Consider the following 25,979-nt stretch of genomic DNA (forward strand, 5'->3'; position numbering starts at 1 on the left):
CCCTGCCTGAGACAGTAAAGAAAGCAATGAAATAGCCAAAAGAAATAGCCCAAACCATCCCTTGCTTTCTGCTGGGCAGAGGTGGACTTTCCATGGGCTCTGAGCAGTGCTGGGCAGTGAGGGGAAACCTGTGTGCTCCCTCTGCTCTGCGGGTAGAGGGATTTTCAGGTCTGGAACCACGGGGTCTCCTGAGCTGGGAGGACCTGCAAGCATCGCCAGGTCTGGTGCTTTGCTCTGCACAGGGCCACTCAGACCCTATCTGCAGGAGATCACATCAGCCTGCATGACAGGCCTCGTACAGAAGCTGCCTCTTTAGGCTGGGAGTCCATAACAACTGCTGCTTCCTCACCTCTTCTGGGAAATGCCCTTCGAGAAGAGGAAGGGGGAGTTGGGAGCTGCGGGCTGCCTTGCTGTGATGCACATAAAGCAGGGTTATGGGGGCACAGTGTGGGCTGTGCTGCCAGCAGAGCAACAGAACACAGCCAGAGCCCTGCGGGAGACACGTGGGGCTGCGTGCAGGGCTGTGTGTTGGTGCTGGGGCTGCATGCAGCTGTGTGTTGGTGCTGGGGCTGCATGCAGGGCTGTGTGCAGTGCTGGGGCTGCATGCAGGGCTGTGTGTTGGTGCTGGGGCTGCATGCAGCTGTGTGTTGGTGCTGGGGCTGCATGCAGCTGTGTGTTGGTGCTGGGGCTGCATGCAGGGCTGTGTGCAGTGCTGGGGCTGCATGCAGGGCTGTGTGTTGGTGCTGGGGCTGCATGCAGGGCTGTGTGCAGTGCTGGGGCTGCATGCAGGGCTGTGTGTTGGTGCTGGGGCTGCATGCAGGGCTGTGTGCAGTGCTGGGGCTGCATGCAGGGCTGTGTGCAGTGCTGAGGCTGCATGCAGGGCTGTGTGTTGGTGCTGGGGCTGCATGCAGGGCTGTGTGCAGTGCTGAGGCTGCATGCAGGGCTGTGTGTGGTGCTGGGGCTGCATGCAGGGCTGTGTGCAGTGCTGGGGCTGCATGCAGGGCTGTGTGCAGTGCCTGCTGCCCGTTCTCCTGCAGCCTCCCCTGTTCTGCAGCCCCGCACCCCCACCTAGTGGTCACGGTGCTCGAGCTCTGCCAGCACTCAGATTTCCTTCTCCTTTTTCCTCCACAGAAACGCTCCCAACCGCTGGAGTTCATCGATCCCTTGGCCAACAAGAAGCCCCGGATTTCACATCTGGCTCATCGAGCTCAGCCCACCTTCAACGGGAAGCTGAACGCCAACGGGAAGGACGTCCCCATCCCCGTCCCCGTCCCCTCTGCCGCGCTGCCGCCGGCGCTGCCGGAGTCGGTGAGCTCCAGCTCCAGCCTCCCGGAGCTGCCCCGGCCCCACGACCCGCTGGCCGACGTCAGCAACGACCTGAGCCACAACGGCAGAGACTGCGAGGGCACGGAGCCGGCCGACAGGCTGAGCCTCCCGACGCCCACAGACTGTGCGCAGACGAGCAAGCACAACTGCAGCTCGTATGTAAAAAGCAAGAAAAAATCCAAAAAGCACAAAGACAAAGAGAAAGAGAGGAAGGAGAAGAAAAGCGAAGAGAAATGCAAAGAGGAGAAGCAGGACTGTGAAGTAATAAAAAATGCTGACTTAGTTAGTGTTCCGCAGGATGCGCCAGGTATGTGCCCAGCTGCCCCTTGTGCTGGCTGTCATTTCTGCCCCAAATCCATCTGGGGGAAGAGGTTGCTGTGTCACTTCACATCCAGGCACTGCGTGATTGATGGAGTGTCATCAGCGGCCCTCCCTGCCATCAGCAGTGCTGTTCCTCTCCAAAGAGCCTGGCAGGTCTTTCCTGTTCAGCTTCTGGTGCTGCTCAGACCCACCTCAGCCCGGGTCGTGTTCCTCCTCGCTAAGTGAAAAGCTTTTTTAGTGCGCAGGGATGAAAGGCAGACATCAAGACCTGCTGGAAACGCAGCGCTGCTTGATTACATACTTGTGTTTGGTGATGGCTACAGTACTGATTGGTAACTGCCGTGAGATGTTAGGCACCAGATTGAATGCAGAAGGTGGTGAGTGCTGTTAGAGAGCTGTGCGGCTGCCCTGTCCAGGCTGGAAGCTTCCCTGCTGTCCCCCACTGCCCTGAGGAGTAAGAAAACAGTGCAGCTGTTGCTGTTGGGATGCGTTAGAAGCGTTTTCCATCAAAGCAGTGTAGCTCCAGGTCCCTTTTGCTGACGTTTCTTGTTCAGATCCGGCAGGTTCCCCCTGTTTGGGGCAGTGCAGGGACCTTCAGGGTCCTGTCTGCAGACAGTAGGTGGCACTCACAGGCAAAGCGAACCTTCCTTCTCCACCACCATCTTCCTCACTCACATTCTGCATCTTCCTGCATTCCTTCCCAGCCCCTCAGTCCTTCACTCCAAGCCCTGGGGATTTCTCCACCAAGCTGAGGCAGTGCTGCTGCTCCTGCTGACGCTGCTGTTGGTGGCAGCGCCTTCTCAACTGAAGGCAAAAGCAGAAATCCTTTAGAAATCAAGATCTGCGCATTGCAGGCAGGTTCAGGGATTCACAGCTTAATTGCACGGAGGTTTAAAGTTGAAGAACACCTACAGGAAAGCTCTTGTGTCTTTTGTTTCTTTTTCAGGTTTAAATGGGACATGCAATAACTCCAGTGTACCAACATCAACTTCGGACATGCCGGATTATTTATTGTAAGTCACTTTGTCCCTCACTGATGGCTTTGGGATCACACTGGGAGCTGAAAGTCAGAAAGTGGTTTATGCTGGGCTCAGATGTTGCTTGGTAAACTTTACAGAGTGGGATTAAATAGAGGAAGAAGCCACAAACCCTTTGGTATTGATGGGTTTTTCCATCACAGAGGATTTGCTGCAGGAGGTCAGGTTTAGAGTCATCATCAAGGCATGAAAGGACCACCATTAATTGGCTTTTTTCAGTGTACCTCGAAGGTGCAGCTGTTGAACATGAGCTCCTGTGCTGCATCCAGGTCACACTGGGTACCTTCAGAAGGTGGTGGAGATGCATTCAGTCTGTTCAGCGTGGTTTGCTGTCCCACATTTGCCACACAGTCGTGCTGAGAGCGTTTTGCAGCGATAGCTGAGTGGCTCTTGTGCTCCTTTCGAGCCTCTGAGCGCTGGAAGCTTCGTGCTCCTGCTGTTCCAAGGTCTGGCACAGATGCAGAACTCCATGTTCTGTGGGACAGCAGGAGTTAGAAGCGCTGTGGCAGTGCTATCTGAGTGTCCTCCCACACCCACAGCTCCCAGGCAGGACCTCCACATTGCATCCTGCCTCTCAGTGATAAGGCATGTCTCATTTCACACAGAGGTCAGGGCAGCAGTCCTGGCTGTTGTCTCTGTGCTGCTGTGGCACAAATCCTCAGAGACCACATTGGTTTCCAACCTGTCACCCTGCTTTGGCACCGCGGTGCTCGCTCTGTGGATGGAAGACGTGTAAAGTGATGAACAAAATTATTCTCCCCCTAGAAAATACGCAGCCATTTCCTCTTCGGAGCAGCGTCAGAGTTACAAGAACGACTTCAATGCAGAATACAACGAGTACAGAGACCTGCACGCACGGATAGAGCGGATAACGCGGCGATTCACCCAGCTGGACTCCAAGCTGAAGCAGCTCTTGCAGGGCTCTGAGGAATACAAGGTAGAACAAAGAAGCCCTTGGAGCTGGGGTGGGGGTGCTGCAGTTCGTGCTGTGAGATGTGGCTGCAGAACGTGCACACAGCTCCGTGGGCTGCTCTTCAAACAGCTCTGCACCCTCGTTGTGCAGCTGGGTGCACGTGACAGCGCTTGCTGACAGGGGAAGGCCGCCGTGAGACAATCGGTGGCTGCAGCCAAAAGCTGCTGGAAGCACTGAGTCCATCCCATATCCCAGCCAAAAAACCCCAGCGTGTGCAGATGGGAGCACAGCGGGGCTGGGAGGGCAGTAGGGCACAGTCAGCTGCTTCTCTCCCATCTTCAGTCTTAGTAACGTTGTGTTGCTCAGCTCCTGTAACTGTTATCCTGAGGAAAGAAATCTCACTGAGTGCAACGAGCAGATTTTACCGAGTGCCTGTTGTGCTCAGCGCTCCCTCCAACATCCTTCTGCTCTTTGAGAAGTCTCCCAGTTCCTCACCAAAGTATTCTTCGTATCTCGGGGGGAAAATGAGTCTGAGCTGCAGAGGAAACGTCCATTATTTTGTCAGTGTGCTGCGGGATTTCGTGGCTGGGGGCTGCAGTGGGGCAGCGCTGGGGTGCTGGCACTGGTGGGAGTGGGCAGCGGGTGGGGGGAGCAGGTCTTGCTCAGAGATACCTGTGTTGCTTTGGGTGGCAGAGCTGCTGACTGGTTAGAAATCAATCTGTTACCTTTTCCTTTTCAGACCATCCACGATCAAATTTTACAGGAATATCGGAAAATTAAAAAGGTGAGTGCCAATTTCTGGCCGTAAATGAGGCTTCTGGGTGTGGAGCCCCGAGGGACTGAAAGGTGCAGGGCGTTGCCAGGCACAGAACCTGGCCTCCAAAGCGTATCAGCACGTCTTTGTTCAGCTCGAGCTTGTGCAAAAAGTGGTTCCTTCGATGTTCAGAGAGGGTTTGTGGGCAGCTGTGTCTGCCGTGTGTGTGCTGGGGAGCACTCAGCGAAGGAACGGATACATGAAATGAGTGCCTGCAAGTGAGAGAGCAGTTTGTATCGCACGGGGCCGGGGGGCAGCGAGGTGCTGCAGGTCTGGGCCACGCCGCTGTGCCTGGCAGGCACTGAGCTCTGCCAGCTGATGGGGTCTCAGCGTGGAGCCTTCGCTGCGAGCAGTGGTTAAGTGGAGAGGTGGAAGTGCAGCCGTGCACACTGTGCTCATCATCTGCCCGTGGAGCCCTGAGATCTCCCAGCCCCGAGGGGCTCAGAGCTTTGGGAAGAGCTTCCCAGCGCCGTCAGCTCCGCTCTGCAGCCGGGCCCTCGGGATCCTCTGAGCTGTGCACAGACACAGCTCTGCTGGCTTTGCGTCCCTCACGGCAGTTTTTCTTTGCAGACCAATCCCAACTACAGCCAAGAGAAGAACCGCTGCGAATACCTCCACAACAAACTGGCCCACATCAAAAAACTGATAGCAGAGTACGACCAGCAGCAGTTCTGAGCGGTGGGACGCGCCGTGCGGGGGCACAGAGCTGCAGTGGGTGCTGCCATCCCTTCTGTACGGCTCAGCCCCGGTCAGAGATGAGCATCAATTCTCCGTGGCTGAAGAACCTGGGACGCTGACGTGGGCACACGACCTGCTCTGCTTTTGGCCTCTCTGAACGCCGGGATGCAACCAATGGAACTCTGCTTATTTCAAGACACTTAAGGGAAATAAATTGCCTGCAGCAACCGAAGCTCCCAAAGGTTAAAAATCAGTAGTTTTCACGGATTAAAGTTTGGCATGAAGTGTAATTACCCCCCTGGCCTCTGGTTCCTCTGGGTTACAGCCGGTCCTTCCGACGGTGAGGAGCTCAAGTGCTGCTGGGGTCCCTGTGGCACCTGCGACTGTTCCTGAGTGAGCCGTGTGCTCCCAGCACCCAGAGCTGCCCCCGCGCTGTGCTCCCGTTGCAGTGGCCACGTGGGGACGGACAGACGGCCGCCCCGGGGCTCTGTGTCCCCCCTTCTCCCCCCCCCAGCCCAGCCATGGCACTGCTGGGGCTGCGTCCCACCGCCCGCCTTTGACTTTTGTAGTTTTGTACCGAGGGCGGCCGATTTTATGACTCGCTGATGAGACTGTGGTCTATTTTTGTATTTAAAAAAAACAAAAAAACAAAAACCAAACAAAAAGGAGAAAAAAAAAAAAAAGGAAAAAAAAAAAGGAAAAAAAAAAAAGAAAGAAGGCAAAAAAAAAAAAAAAAAACCAACAACAACCAACCAACCAAACCCCAACCGTCTTTATCTACAACTGTGCCTCCCTTCTCCTTTTAGGCAGAACGTTTCAGAGCCTTCCCCCTCTCCTAAGGCAGTGTTACAGGAGCGGATGGGGCTGACCTGCAGCGTGGGAGCCGTGGGGCAGCGCTTTCCCAGTGGGGCGGCTCCATCCCAGCTCCTCCCCCGGCCTTTCTTCTCTGGTTCTTCTTTCTTTTTTCTTTTTCCTTTTTTTTTTTTTTTTTAATTTGGACTCTTAGGGAACACTGCAGAGCACGGCCCGGGCGCCAGGAAGATGCCAAAAAGCACAAAGGTGCCCTTTGAATCCCGCCGTCCCTTTCTGCCCCATCCATCCCGCAGCGCCTTCAGCCCCGGGGGGAGCGGAGCAAAGGAGCAAAGCTCTGCTTTTCCTCAGCAGCTCTTCCTATTTTCCCAACCTCCCCCCGTTCCTCAACACCCAAATGGGTCCATCTGCTGTACGAAACCCAATGGTAACAATTCTGTTCTGCTTGGATGCTTTGTGGTGGGAGCAGCCACAGCACCACCAAGCGCAGCAGCATCCCGACACCGAATCCTCCATGGAAACCCTTCTGCTCCCTCACAGTTGCAGTGGGGGTGGTTGGGGTTGGTTTTGTTTGTTTGTTTTGTTGTTGTTGTTTTCTTTTTTTGGCTTCTCGGGGGTTGGGGATAGAGACGGATCCCCGATCTTTATACATCTGCTATGAGATATTTTTGCAAACAGAGTTGTATACGAAGATGTATTGTGTACATTGACATGTATATTCTGGAACTTCTAACAAAAAAAAACAAAACAAAACAAAAAAAAAAATTGAATATAAAAACTGAAAATATTTAATGAGTATCCAAACTGTGAGACCCAATTAGCAGCCAACGACTTCTCTGCTTCACTTTTCTTTCGGACTGTGTTAAAGGGCCGTAGTCGGATCTGCCTTTTTGTTCTCCCTTTTAGAGATGAGGAAGTTAGGCCAAGGCGAACCCCGTGCTTTTTGGGTGAATAGAAACCAGTTTAGGTGATTAAGTATGATCTTAACTTATTGATACTGTGTTTTACTTTGTAATATTGTACTGTGGATAAAACTATATTGAGCCATGGAGTTGGAGTTTACAAAAAAGAGCTTTTCACTTTGCCAAAACGTTACAATGTAAAGGCGGCATAGTCTTCAGCTTTCCTAATCTTTTCTTAAGAGCTCTGGTGTCTTTTTTGTACACTAAAAAAGCTGAATGCTGATTTTGCAACATATAATAAATTCACTGTATTGGGAAACGATGCGAACAATGCGGGCCCATCTTTCATTCCAGCACTTCGGAGCGCGGGGAGAACCTGGAAGGGGGAAATGGTCCACGATGGGGATGGGGGTGGGATGGGAAATACGAAGGCAGCGCCGGGGTCGGGGCGCGGAGCTCAGCGTCCTGGCTTCGGTGGGATTGCAGCAGTGCCAGGAGCCCCGGCCGCCCTGCGGTGCACGGAGGGGTTCCTGCAGGTTCGGGGTTCGGGGCCGGGAGCAGCGCAGCGCTGCCCTGTGCCCACCGCGGGGTTTTCGCCGCTTCGCAGCCCGAACTCCTCCGCCTCCGGGACAGCGCGGGGATCGCAGACGGGTCCGAGCGGTGCCCCCATCCCACGCAGAGCGGCTCCAGGTGGGGGCAGAGCCGCCCTCGCAGCCCTCGCCCGTCGCTGCGTTCCCATCCGTCACCCGGGACGCCGTCGGTCCCGGCCACGTGCGGCTTTCCTCGCTCCGATCGCGGCCTTCCGTCCCCTCCCGGTGTCCCCGGACGCCTCCTCCGCACCCCCGGCAGCCGCAGACGGGGTCGGGCCGAGCGCTAATGAACTCCGAGTGGAAATTTACTGCGCTCCTTCCGTGCCAGCGCCGGGCGGACCGCGGCAGCTTCCCGCTTCTGTGCGCCCGTCGGTGGGCGGCTGCGGTCGCGGGGACGCGGGGAACCCCGCGGTGCCGCCCCGAGGCGGTGCGGTCGTTTTCCCCGCAGCGGCTCCGTGTAGCGCCCGGTGCGGGCGCAGCGCTGCGGGCCGCTCCGACTGCGGGGCTGGGCGCCTTTCCCGGCGGCGGGAGGAAGTTCGTTAGGATAACCGGATAACCGCCCCAGCTCCCCCCACCCCAACCCCGGCACGCTCGGATGGGGCCGGTCTGTCTGTCCGTCCGTCCCTTTGCACGCGTCCATCCGCCCTCAGGTGTGCAGGTCCTGGGAGGTCACAGCAAAAGGACGCGGATGGGGAGACGGCAAAGGGAGCGGAGGGGAGCATCGCACGCGGAGGGAACGAAACCCGACGGGAAAGGACCGCGAGGACCGCATCCCCGAGGGCACAGAGCGGGACCTGAGCCCTCCCGGGGGGGTCGTGGGACGGGGGTCGCGGTGCCATTGCTGCGGGGCCGCGCCGGTCGCCATGGCTGCGCAGCGTTGGGTCCCCGCCAGCCCCGAGCCGCGAGCGGAGGCGTTGGGCACGGAGCCCACGGTGCGAGGGAACAGTGCGGCGTGGGAGGGGTGGGAAGGAACAATGGTGGGAGTTGTGGGAGGGGGGCAAAAAAAAAAGGAGAAGGAAAGCAGTGGAAAAATACCAGTTCTCGGCCCCTGGCAGCGCTGCCCGGACCCTCCCCGCCCGATGGATTATTGTACAAAGAAATGTTATTTTTGTTTCAATAATTTGCTGAGGCGCTGGAATTCCAACGCGGGGTTCGTTTTGTCCTCTGAGGGAGCATTGTTCCTCCAACGCCCGAGGTCTGGACGGGGCCTTCGGGGCCGCCCGCATCCCCCTCTCCCGGAGGTGTCCCCCCGTCCCGGCTGTGTTTCCCCCCCCCGTCCCGCAGCCCCGACGCGGCCGCTCCCCGCGCGCTGTGCCCGCTGCTCCCGGTGGTCCCCATCCCCGCTCGCCCCCGCGGAGCCGCAGCCCGGGGCGGGGGGTGGGCGGCGGCCGAGCTGTCCTCACGCCTCGCGGGGAGCGCGGGTGGGGGAGCACGGAGCGCCGGGGGGGGCTCGGGGCGTCGCTCCGCTCCGGGGGATGCTTTGAAACGGATTCTTCCCATTGAAACGGGAACCGGGACCTCCTCGCCGTCCCGCCGCCCGTCCGTCGGTGACGGGGACCGAGCGACACGGTGCTGCGGGGTGTCCCCGCGGGGCTCCGGGATGGCCGAGCCGGGGACACGGGAGGCGGGAGCTCCGGCTCGCGGTGCCCGGGTGCGGTGGCACCGTGGGAGCGGCACCGTGGGAAGGCGCCGGGCCCCCCCGCCGCTCCGGAAGCCGCCGGCGCGGGGCAGTGAATGGGCGGAAGGCAGCGGCGGGACCCCCCGGCCCCGGTGCCACTTCCCCTTCCCGGGTCAGCGGCCGCTTTCCCTCCTGGAGGAGACCCGGCCCGGCCCGGCCGCTCCCAGCGCCGGTGAGAGCCCGGGGCGGGGGACAGGAAGAGAAGGCACCGGGCCGGGGCTGAGCGGGGGGTCCCCGTCCGGAGTCGCGTTCGGTGTCACCTCCCGAACCCCCGGTACCGGGGCACGTGCGGGCGGGGGCTGCGGGGGGGGATCCGGCGCCGATGGAAAGTTTTGGGCTGGGCGGGGCCAGGGGGGGCGGGCGCTGGGAGCCGCTTAAGGGCGGGAGCGGAGGGGGAGCCCCGGCCGCGCTCACATCCCCGCGGGGCAGCGCCGGCAGCCGCCCGGCTCCAGGTGAGTGCCGGGGGAGGCGGGGGGGGGGGGGAGCTCCGCGTGTCCGTCTGTCACCCCCCGCGATGTCGGCCCGCGATCCGCGTCCCCTCGGCGGCCGCGCTCGGTGCCGTCCCCGCGTGCCCCGCAGCGCCCGCTGCTCCCGTGGGAGCGGAGACCGCGCTGCCCCCCCGCCGCCGCCCGCGTACCCCGTGCCCCCACCCCCCCCCCCGCCTGGCGGCGTCCCGGCCTCGGGGTCGGACCCGTCGTTCCGCGCCGTGTCCCAGCGGGCGGGGGTCGCGTTTCCTCCCCTCCCAGCAGCGGGAACAATGGCAGAGCCCTTCGTGGTGGAGAGCCCCGACGTCGCGTACGGCAAAGACTTCATCGAGGCGCAGTACACGTACAGCACCGCGCACGTCTGCAGGGAGGGCGGTGTCACCAAGGTAGGGGACGCGGGGACACCCTCGGATGCCGTCGCCGGGCCGCCCCGCCGGGTGCCCCCGTCCCGACTCCCCCCCTTTGCCGCAGGTCCGGCCCTGCTCCACGCGCTTCACCTTCCGCACGGCGCGGCACGTCCCCCGCCTGGGGCTGATGCTGGTGGGCTGGGGGGGCAACAACGGCACCACGGTGACGGCGGCCGTGTTGGCCAATCGCCTGGGGCTGTCCTGGATGACCAAAACCGGCCGCAAGGTGGGTGTGGGGTGAGGGGGCAGCCCTGCTGGCTCCCCTCGTTTTGGGGGGGGAGTTTGGGGGATGTTTTGCTTTTTGGCGGTAGCTCACCCTTGCGTTCTGCCCCCCCGCCTCTAGAAAGCCAACTACTACGGCTCGCTGCTGCAGGCCTCCACCGTGTGCCTGGGTGCCGGCCCCACCGGTGATGTCTACGTGCCATTCCGGGATCTGCTGCCCATGGTGCACCCCAACGACATCGTCTTTGATGGTAGGAGGGGGGCTGGGCTGGGCGGGGGGCGGGGGCCGTGCGTTGAGTGTGACCCCATCCCGCAGGGTGGGACATCTCCTCTCTGAACCTGGCTGAGGCCATGCGGCGCGCCGAGGTGCTGGACTGGGCGCTGCAGGAGCAGCTGTGGCCGCACATGGAGCAGATGAAACCCAGAGCCTCCATCTACATCCCCGAGTTCATCGCCGCCAACCAGGAGGAGCGGGCGGACAACGTGCTGCGTGGCTCCAAGGCTGAGCAGGTGCTGGGGGGGGGGGGGCACACGGGGACGGCGGGGGGACACCACGATGACCTGCCTGCATCCCCATCCCTGCAGGTGGAGCAGATCCGCAGGGACATCCGGGACTTCAGGGCGAGCAGCGGGGTGGACAAAGTCATCGTGCTGTGGACGGCCAACACCGAGCGCTTCTGTGATGTGGTGCCGGGGCTCAACGACAGCGCCGACAACCTGCTGCGGGCCATCGAGGTGAGGGGAAGGGGGGGAGAGGACGTGGAGGGGTTGTGCCGCAGTGCTGAGCCCCACGGTGTCCCCGCAGCGAGGCCTGGAGGTGTCCCCATCCACGCTGTTCGCCGTGGCCAGCATCCTGGAGGGCTGCGCCTACATCAACGGGTCGCCCCAGAACACCTTCGTGCCGGGCGCCGTGGAGTTGGCAGCGCAGCGCCGCGTCTTCATCTGTGGGGACGACTTCAAATCGGGGCAGACGAAGCTCAAGTCGGTGCTGGTGGATTTCCTGGTGGGCGCCGGGCTGAAGGTGTGGTGTGGCGGTGATGGAGCTGAGTTGACCTGTCCTCTTTGGGGCGGGGATGGAGCTGGGTTGACCTGTCCTCCTTGGGGCGGGGATGGAGCTGGGTTGACCTGTCCTCTTTGGGGCGGGGATGGAGCTGGGTTGCCCTGTCCTCCTTGGGGCGGGGATGGAGCCGGGTTGACCTGCCCTCTTTGGGGCGGGGATGGAGCCGGGTTGACCTGTCCTCTCTGGGGTGGGGATGGAGCTGGGTTGATCTGTCCACCACCAACAGTCTTCCAACTCAATGATTCCATGGTTCCCTCCTATTGTACCCTTTGCTCCCCCCCCCCCCAGCCCAGGTCCATCGTCAGCTACAACCACCTGGGGAACAACGATGGGAAGAACCTCTCCGCGCCGCAGCAGTTCCGCTCCAAGGAGATCTCCAAGAGCAACGTGGTGGATGACACAGTGCAGGCCAACCCGGTGCTGTACGGCCCGCAGGACAAACCCGACCACTGCGTGAGTGAGCTCTGGGGGGGCACGGAGGGAGGGTCTGCAGGGGGGGCGGGCGCTGACAGGGGTCCCTGTGCAGGTGGTGATCAAATACGTGCCCTACGTGGGGGACAGCAAGCGAGCACTGGATGAATACACCTCGGAGATCATGATGGGCGGCACCAACACCATCGTCATCCACAACACGTGCGAGGTGCGGAGCTGTGGGGGGGGGCAGGGGGTGCACCCCTATGCCGGGCTCACCGTGACCCCCCTGCTCTCCTCCCCCCACCCTCACCCACCCACCCACCCACCCACAGGACTCATTGCTGGCCAGCCCCATCATCCTGGACTTGGCCATCCTGACCGAGCTGTGCCAGCGCATCACCTTCTGCACCGACAGCGACCCCGAGTTCCAGAGCTTCCACAGCGTCCTCTCCATCGTCGCCTTCCTCTGCAAAGCCCCCCTGGTGCCCGACGGGACCCCCGTCGTCAACGCTCTCTTCCGTCAGCGCAGCTGCATTGAGAACATCCTGAGGTACCCACGGGGGGGACGGGGTGACCCACGGTGGTGCCCAGGGGGGGACACGGGGGTCCCCGTTCCCAATGCGGAGATGCCCGGACGGTGCCTCCCGTTCTGCTGGGTCCCATTACCCAACTTGGGGGGGGGGGGCCTCAATCCTACTGGGCTCTGCTACTCGCCCCATACGGGGGGGTGCCGGTGCCCCCCCCCCCACCTCCCTCTCCTCGCTTTAGGGCCTGCCTGGGGCTGCCCCCCCAGAACCACATGCTGTTGGAGCACAAGATGCAGCGGCCGCCGCTCGGCCCCAAGCGCTGCTGCCCGGCGGGGGCTGCGTGTCCCATCAGCCCCAAGAAGGCGGCGCCCCCCGCCCAGCTCAACGGGCATCCCGGCACCCCCCGCCCCCCCCTCCACATCGACGGCACCGAATAACGCCCACCCCCAGGGCTGAGCACCGCCCCCCTCCCCCCACCACCAGCGGGGTGGGGGTCTCTGCTGTACGGGGAGGGGGTGGGTGGGTGTGAGGAGGGGGGGGGGGGTCTCCCCACTCTGTCCCCCCCCCTTTTGTATTTTGAGCTATTTGGAGGGTGGGGGGGGATGTGATTTGGGTCCCCCCTGGCTCCCACGCCAACGTGACACTGTGAAGCTTTGTACCACAATAAACCCCCATCCCCCCCCCACTTCCCCTCTTCCTGCCCCCCCCCCTCGGCCCCCCCAGAACCAAACGGCGCCTTCTGAAAAAAATCAAATTACATTTATTGATGCGGGGTTGCTTTGCTCTTTTTTTTTTTTTTTTGTCATTTTCATATTTTTGGGAGGGTGGGGGGGGGGAAAAACCCTTTTTCTTTTTTTTTTTTTTCTTATTTTTAATTTTTTTTTTTTTTTTTTTTCTTTTTCCTTCCCACCCCCTCTCCCCCCGGGTTTTGTTTCCATAAGCAATGCTCGCTCTAAAGACTCGGGGCTAAGAAGGAGGGGAGTGCCCTCCTACACAGAACGACTACGGGGGGGGGGAGGGGGTGGGGGGTCCCGGCGGCTCCAGGCTGTACAGGGGGGGCCGGGGCGCGCGGTAGAAGATGGGGGGGTGGTAAAAGTTGGGGGGGGGGAGGCTGAGGTCCTTTCTGATACAAAAGCGAAGGAGGAGGAAAAAAAAAAAAATCCTTCATATTAAAGTTTCTTTTTTAAAAGTGGTCCCTCGGGGGGGGGGGGGGCGGGGGGGCCCCCGGTCTGGTGCTCGGGTCGGGGGGGGCAGGAAGATCACAGTGCTGGCTGAGCACGCAGACGGGGCTGGGGGGGGAGGGGGGGCTGCTCTGCACCGGGGCCTGCCCTATAGAGCTGGGGGGGCTCCAGGGAGGTATGGCTTGACCCCCCCAGCTCTGCTCAGCCTGGCAGGAAGCCGCTGGATGGGGGGGGGGGGGGGAAATGTGCTGGCCGTGTGCCCCCCCCACCCCCACACTGGGGCTTCGGCAGGGCCCCAATGTGGCTGCCCCCCCCTTCATGTGACTGGGGGGGGGGGGGATTCTGCCCCCTGGGGGGGGTGGAGCCCTCCAGGCAGTGCTGCGGGGGGGGGGCAGCTCATTGCAATGGAGTGTGCAGCAGGCAGCAACGCCGCTGTTGGTTTTTTTAAGGGGGGCGGGGGGGAGGGGAGCAAACTGCGACCCCCCCAAATAAATACTTCCCCCCCCCCCCCCAGTGCTGTGCGGCCCAGAGCTGGGGGCAGGATGGGGGGAATCACAGGACAGGAAGCAGATCCCCCCCCCCTTGGGCTCCCTCCTGCCCTATGCCACGGGGGGGGGGGGGGGTCGCAGCCGTGGTTGTCACACGGTGAAGAGGCTGAGATTCTGATTTTTTTTTTTCCTTTTTTGTCATTTAGCGTTTTTTAAGAAGGGACGGGGGGGGGGGGGAAATCTTTTTTTTCCTTTTTTTTTTTTTTTCGGGGGGGGGGTTGTGGTTGGTGGGCGCGGTTGGGGGGCAGGGGTGTTGGTTATTAAATACAGAGAAATTAATTAATTTTTTTTTTTTTTTTTTTTTTTTTTTTTTTTTTTTTTTTTGGCACCGCGGGGGGCGTCGGGTTCTCGGCCGGCTTCGGCGCTGGGCTCACACGCTCATTGTCATGCTGGGCGAGTACTAGAGAGACCGGAGACACCAGAGGGTTAGCGGGCCGGGGGGGGGCACAGCAGCCGGGGGGGGGTGGGGGGGGGGCCATCCTCACACCTCCGGGATGCTCTGCCACGGCCGGATCCCCTCCGGCACCGGGGGGGACAGCCACGGATCGGCCGGAGCTCTGCAGGCTGCCCGTCCCCCCCGGCAGCCCCGACCCCCCGGGACCCCCGCCCTCTCCGTTTGCCCCCCCGGGTTCCCCCGGGGGTGACCGTCGGATCCCTTACGCTGTCGCTTTGGAAGGGGTTTAAGAAATTGGTGCCCATCTCGGCGTCGTCCCGCGGGGTGCCGGGGGGGTTGTTCAGCCCCGCCATGTTACTGGGAGAGCTCTGCAAAATTTGGGGGGGGGGGGAGGGGGGAGGAAAAGAGTTAGAGGGGGGTCCTGAGGTATGGAGTGGGGGTTGTGGTGCAAGGGCAGGTGTGGGGGGAGGGGTCTTGGGGTATGGGGGGTGATGTGCGGTGTCCCCGTGTAAGGGGGGGGGTCTCAGTGCATTGAGGGGGGGTCCTCAATCCATGGGGTTCCCAGCACGTGAGGGTCTCAATGCACGACCTCCCCTTGTGCGCAGGGGTGCTGGTGCACGGGGGGCTACAGTGCGTGGGGGGGGGGGTGCTGGTTCACAGCAGTCCTTATTCATGGCTGGGGGGGGGGGGAGGAGGGGGGGTTCCAGGACATGGGAGCGCTGATGGGTGGGAGGGATCCGGGTTTGTAGGTGGGGAGGGGGGGGTCACAGCACACGGGGGCTGACACTCACCTTGGGCAGCCCATCCATGTCCCCAGAGCCTGCAAAACGACGGCAGTGCTGTCAGCGGCCCCCCAAGCCCCTCTGCCCCCCCTTCTTCCACCCCCCCCCCCCAGCTGTCCCACATCCCTGCGCGGTGCCCGGCAGCCCGCAGATGGAGCTCACGGACTGCAGGATGAAACTGCTGTGCTGCAGCAGCGCCGGTCCCAGCTGGGGGGGGGGGATATGAACTGGGGGGGGACACCTTGCTTGGGGGGCGGGGGAGCGTGGATTTGGGGCGGGGGGGGGGCACCCACCTAAGGATCCGTTCATGTGATGGGGCTCCATTGCGCTCATCCCGCTCATGGGCCCCTCTGGCCCCGGCCCCATTGGGAACTGCAAAGAAAGATGGAGTGAGCGAACGGAGGTGGGCTGCGGACCCCCCCCCCGACCCCTCCCCATCACCAGGCACTCACATTTGGCCGGGTCCCCGCCGGCCCGATGGGGTTCATCATGGTGTACATGTTCTCACTGGAGTTGGTGGAGTCTGCGGGGAGCATGAGAAGAGGGAGGGGGGCATGAATAACCCCCCCCCCCACCACCACCCTGAAACAACACCTCCCCCCCACCCTGGGCACACAGCAGGGGGACACTCACCACCGGGGCTGGGCATGATGGGGGTCCCGGGGGGGCCGCCGCCACCTGGAGGACCCTGGGGGCACAGAGAGGGGATAGAGGTCAGGGGGGGCCACGTGGGATCACTGACAGCACAGCCCCCCCCCCTGCCTCCCTCATACTCACCACGTAGTTCCCGGGGGATGAGGAGGAGTAGGCAATCTAGGGGGCGGGGGGGGGCAAAAGGAGGGGTCAGCATTGGGCGTGTAGCCCCCCCTCACCGGCCCCCACCCCCTCCCCACCCAAGGCCCTCCCATACTTACAGAGTTGGCACTGGGGTTTGGCCACGGCCCGCGGCCGCTGGGACCCCTGGAAGGGAATGGTTGGAGGTGAGGGAGGGGGTGTGGGGGGGTCTGGTGCTCCCGTCCCTGTGCCGCCCCCCCCCCCCCCTTTGCCCCCTCGGTCCCTTACATGTTCATGGTGGGCATGCCGGGGCCGGCCAGCGAGCTGGGGGGGGGGCGCATCCCACTGCCGTAGGTCTGGGGGGGAAATGGGGGTGAGTGGAGGCTGAGACCCCCCCAGCCCACCCACAACTCCACCCCACTCCATGTCCCAGCCCCATTCCTGTCCCCACCCTCATTTCCGTCCCCAAATACAGCAGCTCCTCAGCCTTTCCTCATCTGCACCCAAACCCATCCCTTTCTTCTCCCCCTCCCCAGCTCCCCCCCCATCCATCCCCACCAGATCCTCATCCCCACCCCCAACCCTGTCTGCCCACAGCCCCCCCCACACTTACCCTGTCCCCCTCCCCATCTCCTCTGCCTCCCATCCCCATCCCTAGCACTACGCACTCAGCTCTCCCTATTCCCATCCCATTCCCATCCCCTTCCCCACCTGTGTCCCCCATCCCCATCTCCCCCCACAACCCATCTACCCCCCCATCCCCACCCCCTCACCTGTGGTGCCATTCCACCCATGCCTCGGGGGGGGTTCATGCGCTGCATTGGGCCCCCCATGTTCGGATGCCCTGCACAGAGGAAGGGGGGGGTGGGGGTGTGAGTGTGGTGACCCCCCCAGAACACCGGGGACGGGACCCCCACTCACCCTGTGCCCGCGCGGCCGGGTCCATGGCGTTGGGCAGCAGTGGCTGAGAGCCGGGGACACCCACAGGTGGCTGCAGGGGAATTGGGGGCGGGGGGGTCAGGGCACAGCGGGACCCCCGGTGGAGCTCTGTGCCCCATTGGGGTCTGGCTGCAGGGTGGGGGAGGGGGGTGGAACCTCACCTGGTTCATCCGCAGTGCGGGGCGGGGGCCGCCGGGGTACCGGGGGGACATGAAGGGCTGCAAGAGAGGGAGGGGAGCCGTGAGAGGAGGAGGAGGTGCGGGGTGGGGGGGAGCCGGGGGGGCAGCCAGCCTTACCTGGGGGTGCGGCCCCATCATGGGGGCGGTGGGGGCGTGGGGAGGAGGCTGAGCGTGGGGCGATGGCTGCGAGCCCGGCGGTGCCTTCAGGAGAAACAGAGTTAGGGGTGGGGAGGAGGGGGAGGCAGGGGGCATCACCCAGTGCACCCCCCCAGATTTGGGGGTCCCCGGCCCGCCCCCAGCTGCACACACATGCACACACACACACACACGTGCGGCCCCAGCAGCCCCATAGCGGCCGTCCCCGCCCCCTCCCCTCCATCCCCCCAGGGTACCTGGAAGAAGCCGGGAGGGATGGGCCCCCCCGCCATGCCGTCGCTGGGGGGAAGGTTCCCCATCACCGGGCTGGGCGCCGCCGCTGCGCTCTGCGGGGAAAGGAGGGCTGAGCAAAGGGTCGGCAGCCCACAGCAGGGAGCTGCCCTGCGCCCACCTGTAGCACCGGGGGCCGCTGTGGGAGCGCCGCCATCGTGCCCCCCCGTCAACTCTCGGGGCACCGTCCCATCTGCCACCAACCCCACAACCACCCCATGCCCCCCCCCCCCCCCTGCGTCCCCAACCGCAGCCGGGGCTTTGGGGTCAGCGTGTGAGCGACAGGGCAGCGCGGGGAGAACCGGGGCGATGCCCACCCGTGGGCTGCAGTGGGGCTGGGGGGGGGGGGGGTTGGGGGGTCGGTGGGGCTGCAGGGGGGACTGCAGGGGGGCCCGGCCCCTCTCGCCTGCCAGCCCCGCTCCGGGGGGAGCTGTTAAGCAGGGAGGAATGCGCTGCTTTTCCGCTCGGCCCTGCGCTGTCTCTGCCACAACTGGATTCAATTTGGAAAGGAGGAGGGGGAAGGGGGGGGGGGGGGGCGGCGCTGCCCCTCCTGCGGGGGGACGGAGGGGGGGGGGGGACCCTCCGTGGGGCCACCATCACCACCACCACCATCACCATCACCTGGGGGGGACCCCGCCGAGCGGAGGGGGCTGAGGGCACAGCGGGGAGGGGGAACCACGTCCCACCACGGGGACACCCCTGAGCCGCTCAGCCACCGCGGGTCGCTCCCGGCACAGGGGCGGCGCTGGGGCAGCGGCTCACAGCCGGCAGTCGGGCTGCGCCGCCGAGGATGCGGCTCATGCGGCTCCCACCGAGCGCATCCACAACGGTGCCGACTGCGCGGTGCCGCCGTGGGTCGGGGGGCAATCGGGGCTCTGCCCCACGGCGCGGGCGCGCACGAGGACCGCGGGTGCCGGGGGCTGCGGGGGCCCCCACCTCATTTATCAGCCGCGGGATCGGGGCCGGGCCCAGCTGAACTCACTTTACAGCCATGCACAAATCATTTGCAAGACAATGGAGAGTCTGTGCAGGCAGCCAAAACCAACAGCGCCGGAGGCCAGGCAGCCCGGCACCCCACGGCCCCCCCCCACGGCCCCCCCAGCGCCGCAGCCCCGCGCATTCCTCCCGTTAACCCCTCGGCCCCCACCGCCCCCCGCCCCGGTGCCCTCCGCTGGGAGGAGGCGACGGGGCTGCGGGGCGAGGAGCGAATGTGGGGCGGGGGGGTCCGGGTGGTGCTCAGGGGTGGAGGATGGAGAACGGCCCGCTGCCCATCGCGGGGTGGGGTCCGTCACGGAGCCCATCTCAGCACCTTTTGTGGCGCCCAGCGGGGCTCCGTGGCAGAGCACAGCGTGGTGTCCATCGCAGCACCCAGCCAGAAGCCCCCCCCCCTCTGCAGCACAGCCCTTCCAGTGCCCCCCACGATCCAACCACGGTCCCCACCCTTGAGCTCATTACGGTGCCCGTCCCTTAACCCGCCGTGGCGCAGCCCATCGCCGCACCCATCACTGTGCCCCCCCGGAGCCCATCCAGGAGCCCAGCACTGCACCCCCCGTGCAGCCCCGCTGTGGAACCCGAGGTGGAGCAGCCTCCCATGGCAGCAGGGCCAGTTTGGCACCTCTCAGCCTGTTGGGTGGGGGGGGGACACGAGCTCTGTCCCCTCCTGGGATAGGAGTCAGCAGTGCCACCCCCCCCCCCAAGTGGGTGCCCCCACATTTTGGGGTGCTGTGCCCATGGCCACGGGGGTCAGTGCTCGAACTCTGCCCTGCACTGGGGATGGTGCTGACCCCCCCCCCCACCCCGGCCCCAATCCGTGGTGGGGCCCCCCACGGCCCCCCCAGCCCCGCCGTGCTCCCAGCCCAGTGATGCAAAGCAGGAGTTGCCATGGCAACAGGTTGGGGAGTTTCAGCTCCTCCTGCAGCAGCAAGGTCAGGAGGGAGGGAATGGGGGGGGGAGGGGCCCACAAATGGGGGGGCAGCAGGACCTGAGCTGGGGGCCCCAATTGCTGCTGCCCCCCACCCCCATCCCCAGAATAAAGAGCAGACCCCCAAGCCCTGTTATCCCCGTCGTGATACGAGGTCACCGTCCCCACGGTGCCATCAACAGTGTGTGCTCACGGGGGGGGGCCGTGCACACTCCAGTGGGGGGGGACACATCCAAGCAGCCCCCACCAGGAAGGGCACAGAGACCACGATGCCACAATGCTGGGAAGCCCCCATCCACCCCCTGGGCACTGAGGGACGCGGGCCCCACAGGCACTGCTCCCCATTTTGGGGGGGGTCTCAGCCCCACAGGGCCCCCCCATCCCGGTCCCCAGCGCCCGGGCTGCATCTGTGAGCAGTGCCATGGCAACGGGCCCTGACCTGCACCGCCAGCCTCATTAATTCCAGCATGGCAATCAGCGCTGTGCAGCGGGGCCGGGGGCGGCAGGGATGGGGGGGGGGGGGCACTGTGCTGCAGCCCCAAAAGCCCCCGCGCTGTGAGCCTGGGGGGGGACGTGTGGGGCAGCGATGGGTGCTGGGGGTGGGGTGCTGAGCAGCACAGAGCACTGGGAGACACAGGGAAAGGGGGGGGAGGGAGAGCATCCTGCAGCACCACAAGCCCTGCATCCCACAGCAGGACACAGCACCCCCAGCAGCACAGACCCCACATCCCCCCCCTTCCCAAGGCATCCTGCTTCATCCCCCCCCGCCCCGGATGCCCCACACCGTGTGTAGATTTGGGGTATCACAGCCCCACAGCGCAGCTCTGCGTCCCACAGCATCCCGCATCCACTGCCATCCCTGTGGGTACCACAGCATCCCACATCCCATGGCTCCCCCAGCACTACGAACCCCCCTCTCCCCCCTGCCCCAACCCACGCAGTCCTGGGGGTGTCCTGCCCCCCCACCAACACTGGGCAAAGAAGGGGGGGGGGGGGATGACAAACACTGGGGACCCATTGAGGTCACCGTGCCCGCCCAGCATTGGGCACAGAGCACGTCTGCTGGCAGCTCGTGGGTTGGTGCGGGGGGGGGAAACACTCTCCAGCTGTCCCTATGCATCTCAGTGCCCCCAAATCCCCTCCCATAGCCACACGCATCCCCCTGCCCTCATCCCCATCAATGCCAGCCGGCGCTGGGCACCCCGTGGGGCACAGGATGGCACTGGGGGGGTTCCGGGGGGGTCACAGCCCAGCCCCTGGGATTACCCCTCCCGGTGCTGTGCAAAATAGGTCAGCGCTGTGCAGGGAGGTGGGGGCTGGCACTGCACTTAACCCCCAGCGTGCCACGTCCCCGTGTCCCCACGTCCTCAGGGATGTAGGGGGGGGGGAGGGGGCATGGGGTCCGCCCCCCCATACTCACGTAGTCATGGAAGGCTTTGGCCTCACTCGAGTGCTCACACGTCTCACGGCGGTCGGGGGCTGCACAGTAGAGGTCCCAAAAGACGCTGCAGAGGGGACACAAAGCGTCAGGACCCCCCCCCGGTGTCCCCATGTCCCCCCACAGTGCTGTCAGCCCCATCCCGGGGCTATGGGGGGGTGTGGGCTGAGCCCGACCGCAGTTGAGGCACTAATGAGGAGTGGATGTGGGGCAGGGGGGCACAAGGCTCTGCTCATAGCACCGCTGTGGGGCGGATGGGGTGGGGGGGTCCTGCCCCCCCCCCCCCTCCCGCTGCAGTGTTTGCCTGGAGACGGTCGCTATGCGCTGCAGCCCAAATTCCTGGGCCCTGACATCAGTAGGCGCATCCCAGGGTGGGATGGGATGGGGTGGGGTGGCCCCAGTGCCAACCCCCCCCCCAGTGGGGTGATGAGGACGGGGGGCTGAATGGGGCACAGCGGTGTCGGGGTGCTGTGGAGCAGCAGGGGGTGATGGGGCTGAACCCCCCATGCCCCCCCAGCAGCGGGTTATGGGAAGCAGCTGTGGGGCGGCTCCTGGGCACCCGAAATGGGGGTTAGGGGGGATACAACACACACTGTGCAGGACCCCCCCCCCCCCCAGTGTGGAGCTTTGTGCTCTTTGGGGACGGTCAAATTGGATCCAGCTGTGGGGCTGAGCAGTGGGGCCAGGTTTGGGGGGGGGTGATAGGAAAAACAGCAGCAGTTGCAGGGGGCCGGGGGGACACTTTGGGGGGACCCCCCTCCCCCCCGAATCTCCTCTCACCACCACCAGGAGTGCAGGAAGCCCGGAGGTTCTCCCAGCGTGATGTTCTTCTCCCATCGGATCTGCGGGGCACAGAGGGACGCGTGGGGCCGGTCAGAGCCGAGCGGCACCGGCGGGGGGGACGACGACACGCGCGCTCAGGGCCGGTGTGACACACACGGAGTGACCCCCCCCAATAAAACACGGCTCTCACCTCGGACAGGAACGTCTGCGCGGATTTCTGGGCTCCCACGTGCAGGAGGTACTCATAGACGTACAGCGCCAACCTGCAGGGCGGGACGGGGCGGCGCGGTGACACCGGGACGGCGGCGGGGCGGTGCGGGGACACCGCGACGGGAACGGCGTCGCCGGCGGACGCGGCCACGTGTGCGGCTCGGCCCGGTGCGCGGCTCGGCCCGGTGAGCGCTGCCAGCCCCGCAGCCCCAGCCGGCTGACACCGCACCGGGACCGGTCGCCCACGGGTGACACGGCGCTGCGGGGCGGAACCGCATTCGAAGCGTCCCCGCCCGCGTGACACCGAGACCCCGAGGGCGGACGACGCGGGGACACCCGCGGGAACCGCGCGGGGACACCGGAGGGACGCCGCGCTCAGCGGCTCCGGGGATCCCCGCGGGGCCGCGGTTCGGACGGCGCTCCCGGAGCCGTCGGGGGTCGCGCGGCCCCGCGGCCCCGCGGCGGTGCGGAGCGGTGCGGTGCGGAGCGCGGTTCTCCCATCCCCGCCGCGTCGCCGCCGGCCGCGATTCCCGCGGCGGAAACCCCCGCGAAAACTTCCGCGCGTCGCTCCGTCCGTCCGTCCGTCCGTCCGTTCCCCCCTCTCCCCCCCCTCGCCCCGGGCACTCACTTCTCGCGGGCCTGCCCGTCGGACGGCACGCCGCAGCCCTTGCCCTTGCCGTACATCCTGCACGGCCCCGCTGTCACCGGCGGCGCCCCGCCGCCATCCCGGCCCCGCGCTGCGCCTCGGCCCGGCCCGGCCCGGGGGACCTTGAAACCGCCGCGCGGGGCCGGGGGTCCCCGCAACGCCGCCGCCGCCGCTCCCTCCCCCCGCGCGCGCGGCTGTTCCAGCAACGCCGCCCCCCCCACCCCTCCGTCCCGGCGCTGCTCCTCCTCCGCCCGCGCGGCCGCTCTTAAAAGGGCGATGGCGGAGGGTTAAGGGGGGGGGTCCACAAGGGGTGGTGGGCGTGGAGTGACGCGGAGACGCGGACGGGAGGGGGGGAAGCGTTCGGTCGCGTACGCGCGTGGGTTAAGAGGCAGATACGAAGCGGTGGGCGGGAGGGAGGCGGGCACGAAGGGGTGCAGAAGGACACGGACACGAGCGGGCGGACACAGAGTGACATGAAAGGGTGGACGTGCGTGGTGACGGACACGCGGGGGGGGGCACGGCCACGAAGGGACGGACACTGAGAGACGGGTGGAGAAGGGGGGGGAGAGCAGGGAAGGACGCGGGCACGGCGGGGAGTTCGGAACAGCCGCGAGCGCGACACGCGTGTTTGTGGCGAGCACGGGGGGGGCCGCGTGTGCACGAGGCCGTGCGTTCGGGCGGCTGCGTGCGCGGCGCTTCCCCCGTCGGCCTGCAGGTGTCAGCCGTGCCCGAGCGCTGAGCCGCGACCCCCGCGGACGCGCGTGGCGGTGGGGCTTTGCGGGGCCGCCCCCAGCCCGGCGGCGCTGCGATGAGCGCCGTTCTGTCCTGTCTGCCACCGTGGCCGAATCCCAGCTCTGATCCCAACCTGGGACCGCGGGAGGGTCCCGGTGGGACATGAGCTGAGGACCCCCTTGCAGCCCCCATTGCGGACCCCGTGGGCTCAGTGTCACCGTGTCACACGGCCCGGCCCACGCTGTGACATCTCACCGGGACAAAAGGTCCTCGTCCCCCCGCGCTCCACCATGGAGGCACACGAGGCCGTGGAGTGGTGGTGGGTGCCCACCTGGGACCCCCACCCCCACCCCAACTTCTGGGGCTGGCATCACCCCGGCACCGTGCCCACCCCATTCACCGTGCCCACCATGCCCACCCCACACACCCTCCTGCCCCCACCCCCCATACAGTGCCAGAACCCTGGCACAGGGGCATTGCAGTGCCCGCACACCCCAGATGGAAGGAACTTTTCTGAGTGGATGAGCAGCTGCAGTGACCCCCCCAGGCCCGGCTACGCCCCACGCAGTGACACGGACCCACAGGGACCGCCCGTTCCTCTTTCTGAGCACGGACAGCTGGCTGCAGGCGAGTCGGGGTGCTGGGGTTGGGTGGGGGGCAAACGCAGCCATGGGGACCCCCGCCACGAAGGAAGGGGGTGTGGGCTCTCACCTCCTTTTCCCTCCCAGGCGGAGCCATGGGGCGCCCCATAGCAATGCTGCTGCTCCTGCTGCTGCTTCCCCACGGCATCGGGGCCACCACCTCGCAGCCCCCGCTGCTGCCGTGCAGCTGCGACGCGGTGGGCAAAGCGCCGGACTCGTGCCCCAGTGCTGATTGCCTCTGTGCTATGGACCACCGCCCCGTCAACGCCTCCGATTTCCACGCACGGGAGTGTCAGGGCAACGTGGGGATGGTGGCTGTGGCCGTGGATGCGGTGGTGGTGGGAGTGGGGGTGGGGGTGGGGTTGGTGGTGGTGGGGGTGGTGGTGGGGGTCGTGGTTTGGCGGTGCCGGAGGACGACGGGCACGACGGGGTGGGGGAAGCGGGAGCCCCCTGCAGCCCATGGGCAGCCCCGCTATGTCAGCCGTGAGGCGGAGAGCAGCCCTGCTGCCGTGGGGGTGTGCCTGGCTCCCGACTACGAGAACGTCTTCGTCGGCTCCTACATGGCCTCCAGCGCAGCCCCGGTGCAGGATGGGGAGCATGGGTGTCAGCAGGGGGGGTACAGGTGAGTCTGCGGAGAGGGGAGGCTGTGGGGGTACGTGGGACCCTCCTGATGGGCTGCAGTGAGCCGAGGCAGCACCTCATCCCACCCCGTCCCACCCCGTCCCATCCCATCCCACCCCATCCCATCCCATCCCACCCCATCCCATCCCACCCCACCCCATCCCATCCCATCCCATCCCATCCCATCCCATCCCATCCCATCCCATCCCATCCCATCCCATCCCATCCCACATCACCCATTCATCCCACTCTACTCCAGCTCATCCTCATCGCCATCCCATCTGCAGTCCATCCCCATCTCATCTCATCTCAACCCATCCATCCCATCCTACTCCGTCTCAACCCAATCTATCGCATCTCCATCCCATCCCACTCAATCCCACCCCCATCCCACTCCATTGCCATCCCTGTCCCATTTCAACCCAACCCAATCTCACCCCATCCCATCCCACCAAACCCAGGGATCAGCCACCCGTGGGGCTCTTTCCTCCCCACTGATCCACGCGGGGGTCCATTCCTGCACATCTCCTGCCCCACTGACCCCCCCCCCACACAGCCCCCAGGCACCGCCGGACGATCTCTATTTCATGGAGAGCGACGCAGGGGAGCAGCCCATCTACGCCAACACCGGGACCCCCAGAGAGGACATCTATGTCAGCCCCGACCCGTGAGGGCAGCGCCCCGGGGGATTCTGCAGCGCTGGGACAGCGGAGGGGATTTTCCTCTATTTTTTTTTTTCTTTTCTTTTTGCAACGAGAGCAAAACGGCTGCGCGGCCGTTTCCTGCGCGGGGCTGAGGGCGGAAGCGGCCGCTTCTCCTTGGGGTTTGCACTGCGAAATGGGGACGGGGCAGTGGGACACGGCGGTCCCTGCACGTCGCTCCCGAGCTCCGCGTGACACCCGGACTGACGGCCTCAAACGCTTCCGGCGCTGCCCTCTGTGAAATCCGACAGTCTGGGACAAAAGCGCCGTTTTTGGACGCTGCTGGCAGCGTGTGGCTGCGAGGTGACGGCTCTGGGACGTGTGGGTGGTGATGTGGGGGCACCCCGTGTCCCAGCCTTGCACGGGTCCTTGTGGTTCTCCACGGTGACATTAAATGTTGGGCTGTCCTCAGTGACCCGTAGGACTCACGGTGTGTCGGAACCCCCGGAGGGGCTGTGTGGGGTACTGGGGGAGTCCTGTCCCCAGAGCAGAGGGGCCAATAATACAGGTCCCACACTGGCAGGTTCCTATTTCCCTGTCCCCTAAGCCCACGTCCCCATTATGGTGACCCCATGTCCCACATCCGTTGAGCTGTGGTCCCCGGAGCCCATAACCCCAGGCTGGAGCTCCTACTGTCCCACATCCCCATGTCCCCACGTTCCGTATCTCAATGTCCCCACGTTCCCACACGTCCTTCTTCCCGTGGCCACCACCTCCAAGTCCCCGTGCCCCAGTATCTCCCTGTCCCATGTCCCTGTATCCCCACATCCCATATTCTCATGTCACATCCTCATGTCTCATGTCCCCATCCCCCTGTCCCCTATGTCCCATATCCCTATGTCTCATGTCCCCCCGTACCCATGTCCCCCATCCCCATAT

At 64.6% G+C, this 25,979-nt stretch overlaps 4 protein-coding genes across 8 annotated transcripts in view; 3 read left to right on the forward strand and 1 right to left on the reverse strand.

Annotated features, from left to right (window-relative positions):
- Positions 1 to 7,132, forward strand: part of ELL (elongation factor for RNA polymerase II) — a 33,735-nt gene extending 26,603 nt beyond the window's left edge. The window contains exons 8-12 of the mRNA XM_085211522.1: positions 1,132 to 1,633; positions 2,594 to 2,660; positions 3,450 to 3,621; positions 4,337 to 4,381; positions 4,982 to 7,132. Of these exons, the coding sequence (XP_085067648.1) occupies positions 1,132 to 1,633; positions 2,594 to 2,660; positions 3,450 to 3,621; positions 4,337 to 4,381; positions 4,982 to 5,086 (891 nt within the window). The 3' untranslated portion in view covers positions 5,087 to 7,132. The remainder of the gene's footprint in view (positions 1 to 1,131; positions 1,634 to 2,593; positions 2,661 to 3,449; positions 3,622 to 4,336; positions 4,382 to 4,981) is intronic.
- A 1,735-nt stretch (positions 7,133 to 8,867) lies between these two features.
- Positions 8,868 to 12,886, forward strand: ISYNA1 (inositol-3-phosphate synthase 1). 4 transcript variants are annotated; one of them, XM_085211504.1, is made up of 11 exons: positions 8,868 to 9,241; positions 9,816 to 9,940; positions 10,026 to 10,187; positions 10,305 to 10,434; positions 10,500 to 10,693; positions 10,769 to 10,918; positions 10,989 to 11,204; positions 11,532 to 11,696; positions 11,770 to 11,883; positions 11,990 to 12,207; positions 12,426 to 12,886. In XM_085211504.1, the coding sequence occupies exons 1-11, from the start codon at positions 8,992 to 8,994 to the stop codon at positions 12,619 to 12,621; spliced, it is 1,920 nt and encodes a 639-aa protein (XP_085067630.1). In that variant the 5' UTR covers positions 8,868 to 8,991; the 3' UTR covers positions 12,622 to 12,886. The 4 variants fall into 4 exon arrangements, with proteins under 4 accessions (XP_085067630.1, XP_085067631.1, XP_085067632.1 ...); XM_085211505.1 differs by having other exon boundaries at positions 9,220 to 9,241; positions 9,819 to 9,940; XM_085211506.1 differs by lacking the exon at positions 8,868 to 9,241 and adding an exon at positions 9,419 to 9,521.
- Positions 12,887 to 14,148: 1,262 nt separating this feature from the next.
- SSBP4 (single stranded DNA binding protein 4) lies at positions 14,149 to 22,605 on the reverse strand. 2 transcript variants are annotated; one of them, XM_085211538.1, is made up of 18 exons: positions 22,388 to 22,602; positions 21,740 to 21,812; positions 21,547 to 21,608; positions 20,749 to 20,833; positions 17,374 to 17,463; positions 17,099 to 17,182; positions 16,964 to 17,020; positions 16,785 to 16,854; positions 16,637 to 16,707; positions 16,152 to 16,219; positions 16,004 to 16,049; positions 15,867 to 15,902; positions 15,723 to 15,777; positions 15,542 to 15,612; positions 15,383 to 15,461; positions 15,099 to 15,127; positions 14,574 to 14,675; positions 14,161 to 14,313 (listed from the first exon to the last, which is right to left on the reverse strand). In XM_085211538.1, exons 1-18 carry the CDS (start codon positions 22,441 to 22,443, stop codon positions 14,284 to 14,286), a joined length of 1,164 nt encoding a protein of 387 aa, XP_085067664.1. In that variant the 5' UTR covers positions 22,444 to 22,602; the 3' UTR covers positions 14,161 to 14,283. The 2 variants fall into 2 exon arrangements, with proteins under 2 accessions (XP_085067665.1, XP_085067664.1); XM_085211539.1 differs by lacking the exon at positions 15,867 to 15,902 and having other exon boundaries at positions 14,149 to 14,313; positions 22,388 to 22,605.
- A 173-nt stretch (positions 22,606 to 22,778) lies between these two features.
- Positions 22,779 to 25,515, forward strand: LOC109363731 (uncharacterized). Its single transcript, XM_019610096.2, has 3 exons — positions 22,779 to 23,764; positions 23,866 to 24,400; positions 24,956 to 25,515. The coding sequence occupies exons 1-3, from the start codon at positions 23,428 to 23,430 to the stop codon at positions 25,068 to 25,070; spliced, it is 987 nt and encodes a 328-aa protein (XP_019465641.2). The 5' UTR covers positions 22,779 to 23,427; the 3' UTR covers positions 25,071 to 25,515.
- Positions 25,516 to 25,979: the final 464 nt, after the last annotated feature.

The sequence above is a fragment of the Meleagris gallopavo genome, chromosome 30 (assembly GCF_905368555.1).
Source record: "Meleagris gallopavo chromosome 30, MGAL_WU_HG_1.1, whole genome shotgun sequence".
NCBI classification, from domain to species: domain Eukaryota; kingdom Metazoa; phylum Chordata; class Aves; order Galliformes; family Phasianidae; genus Meleagris; species Meleagris gallopavo.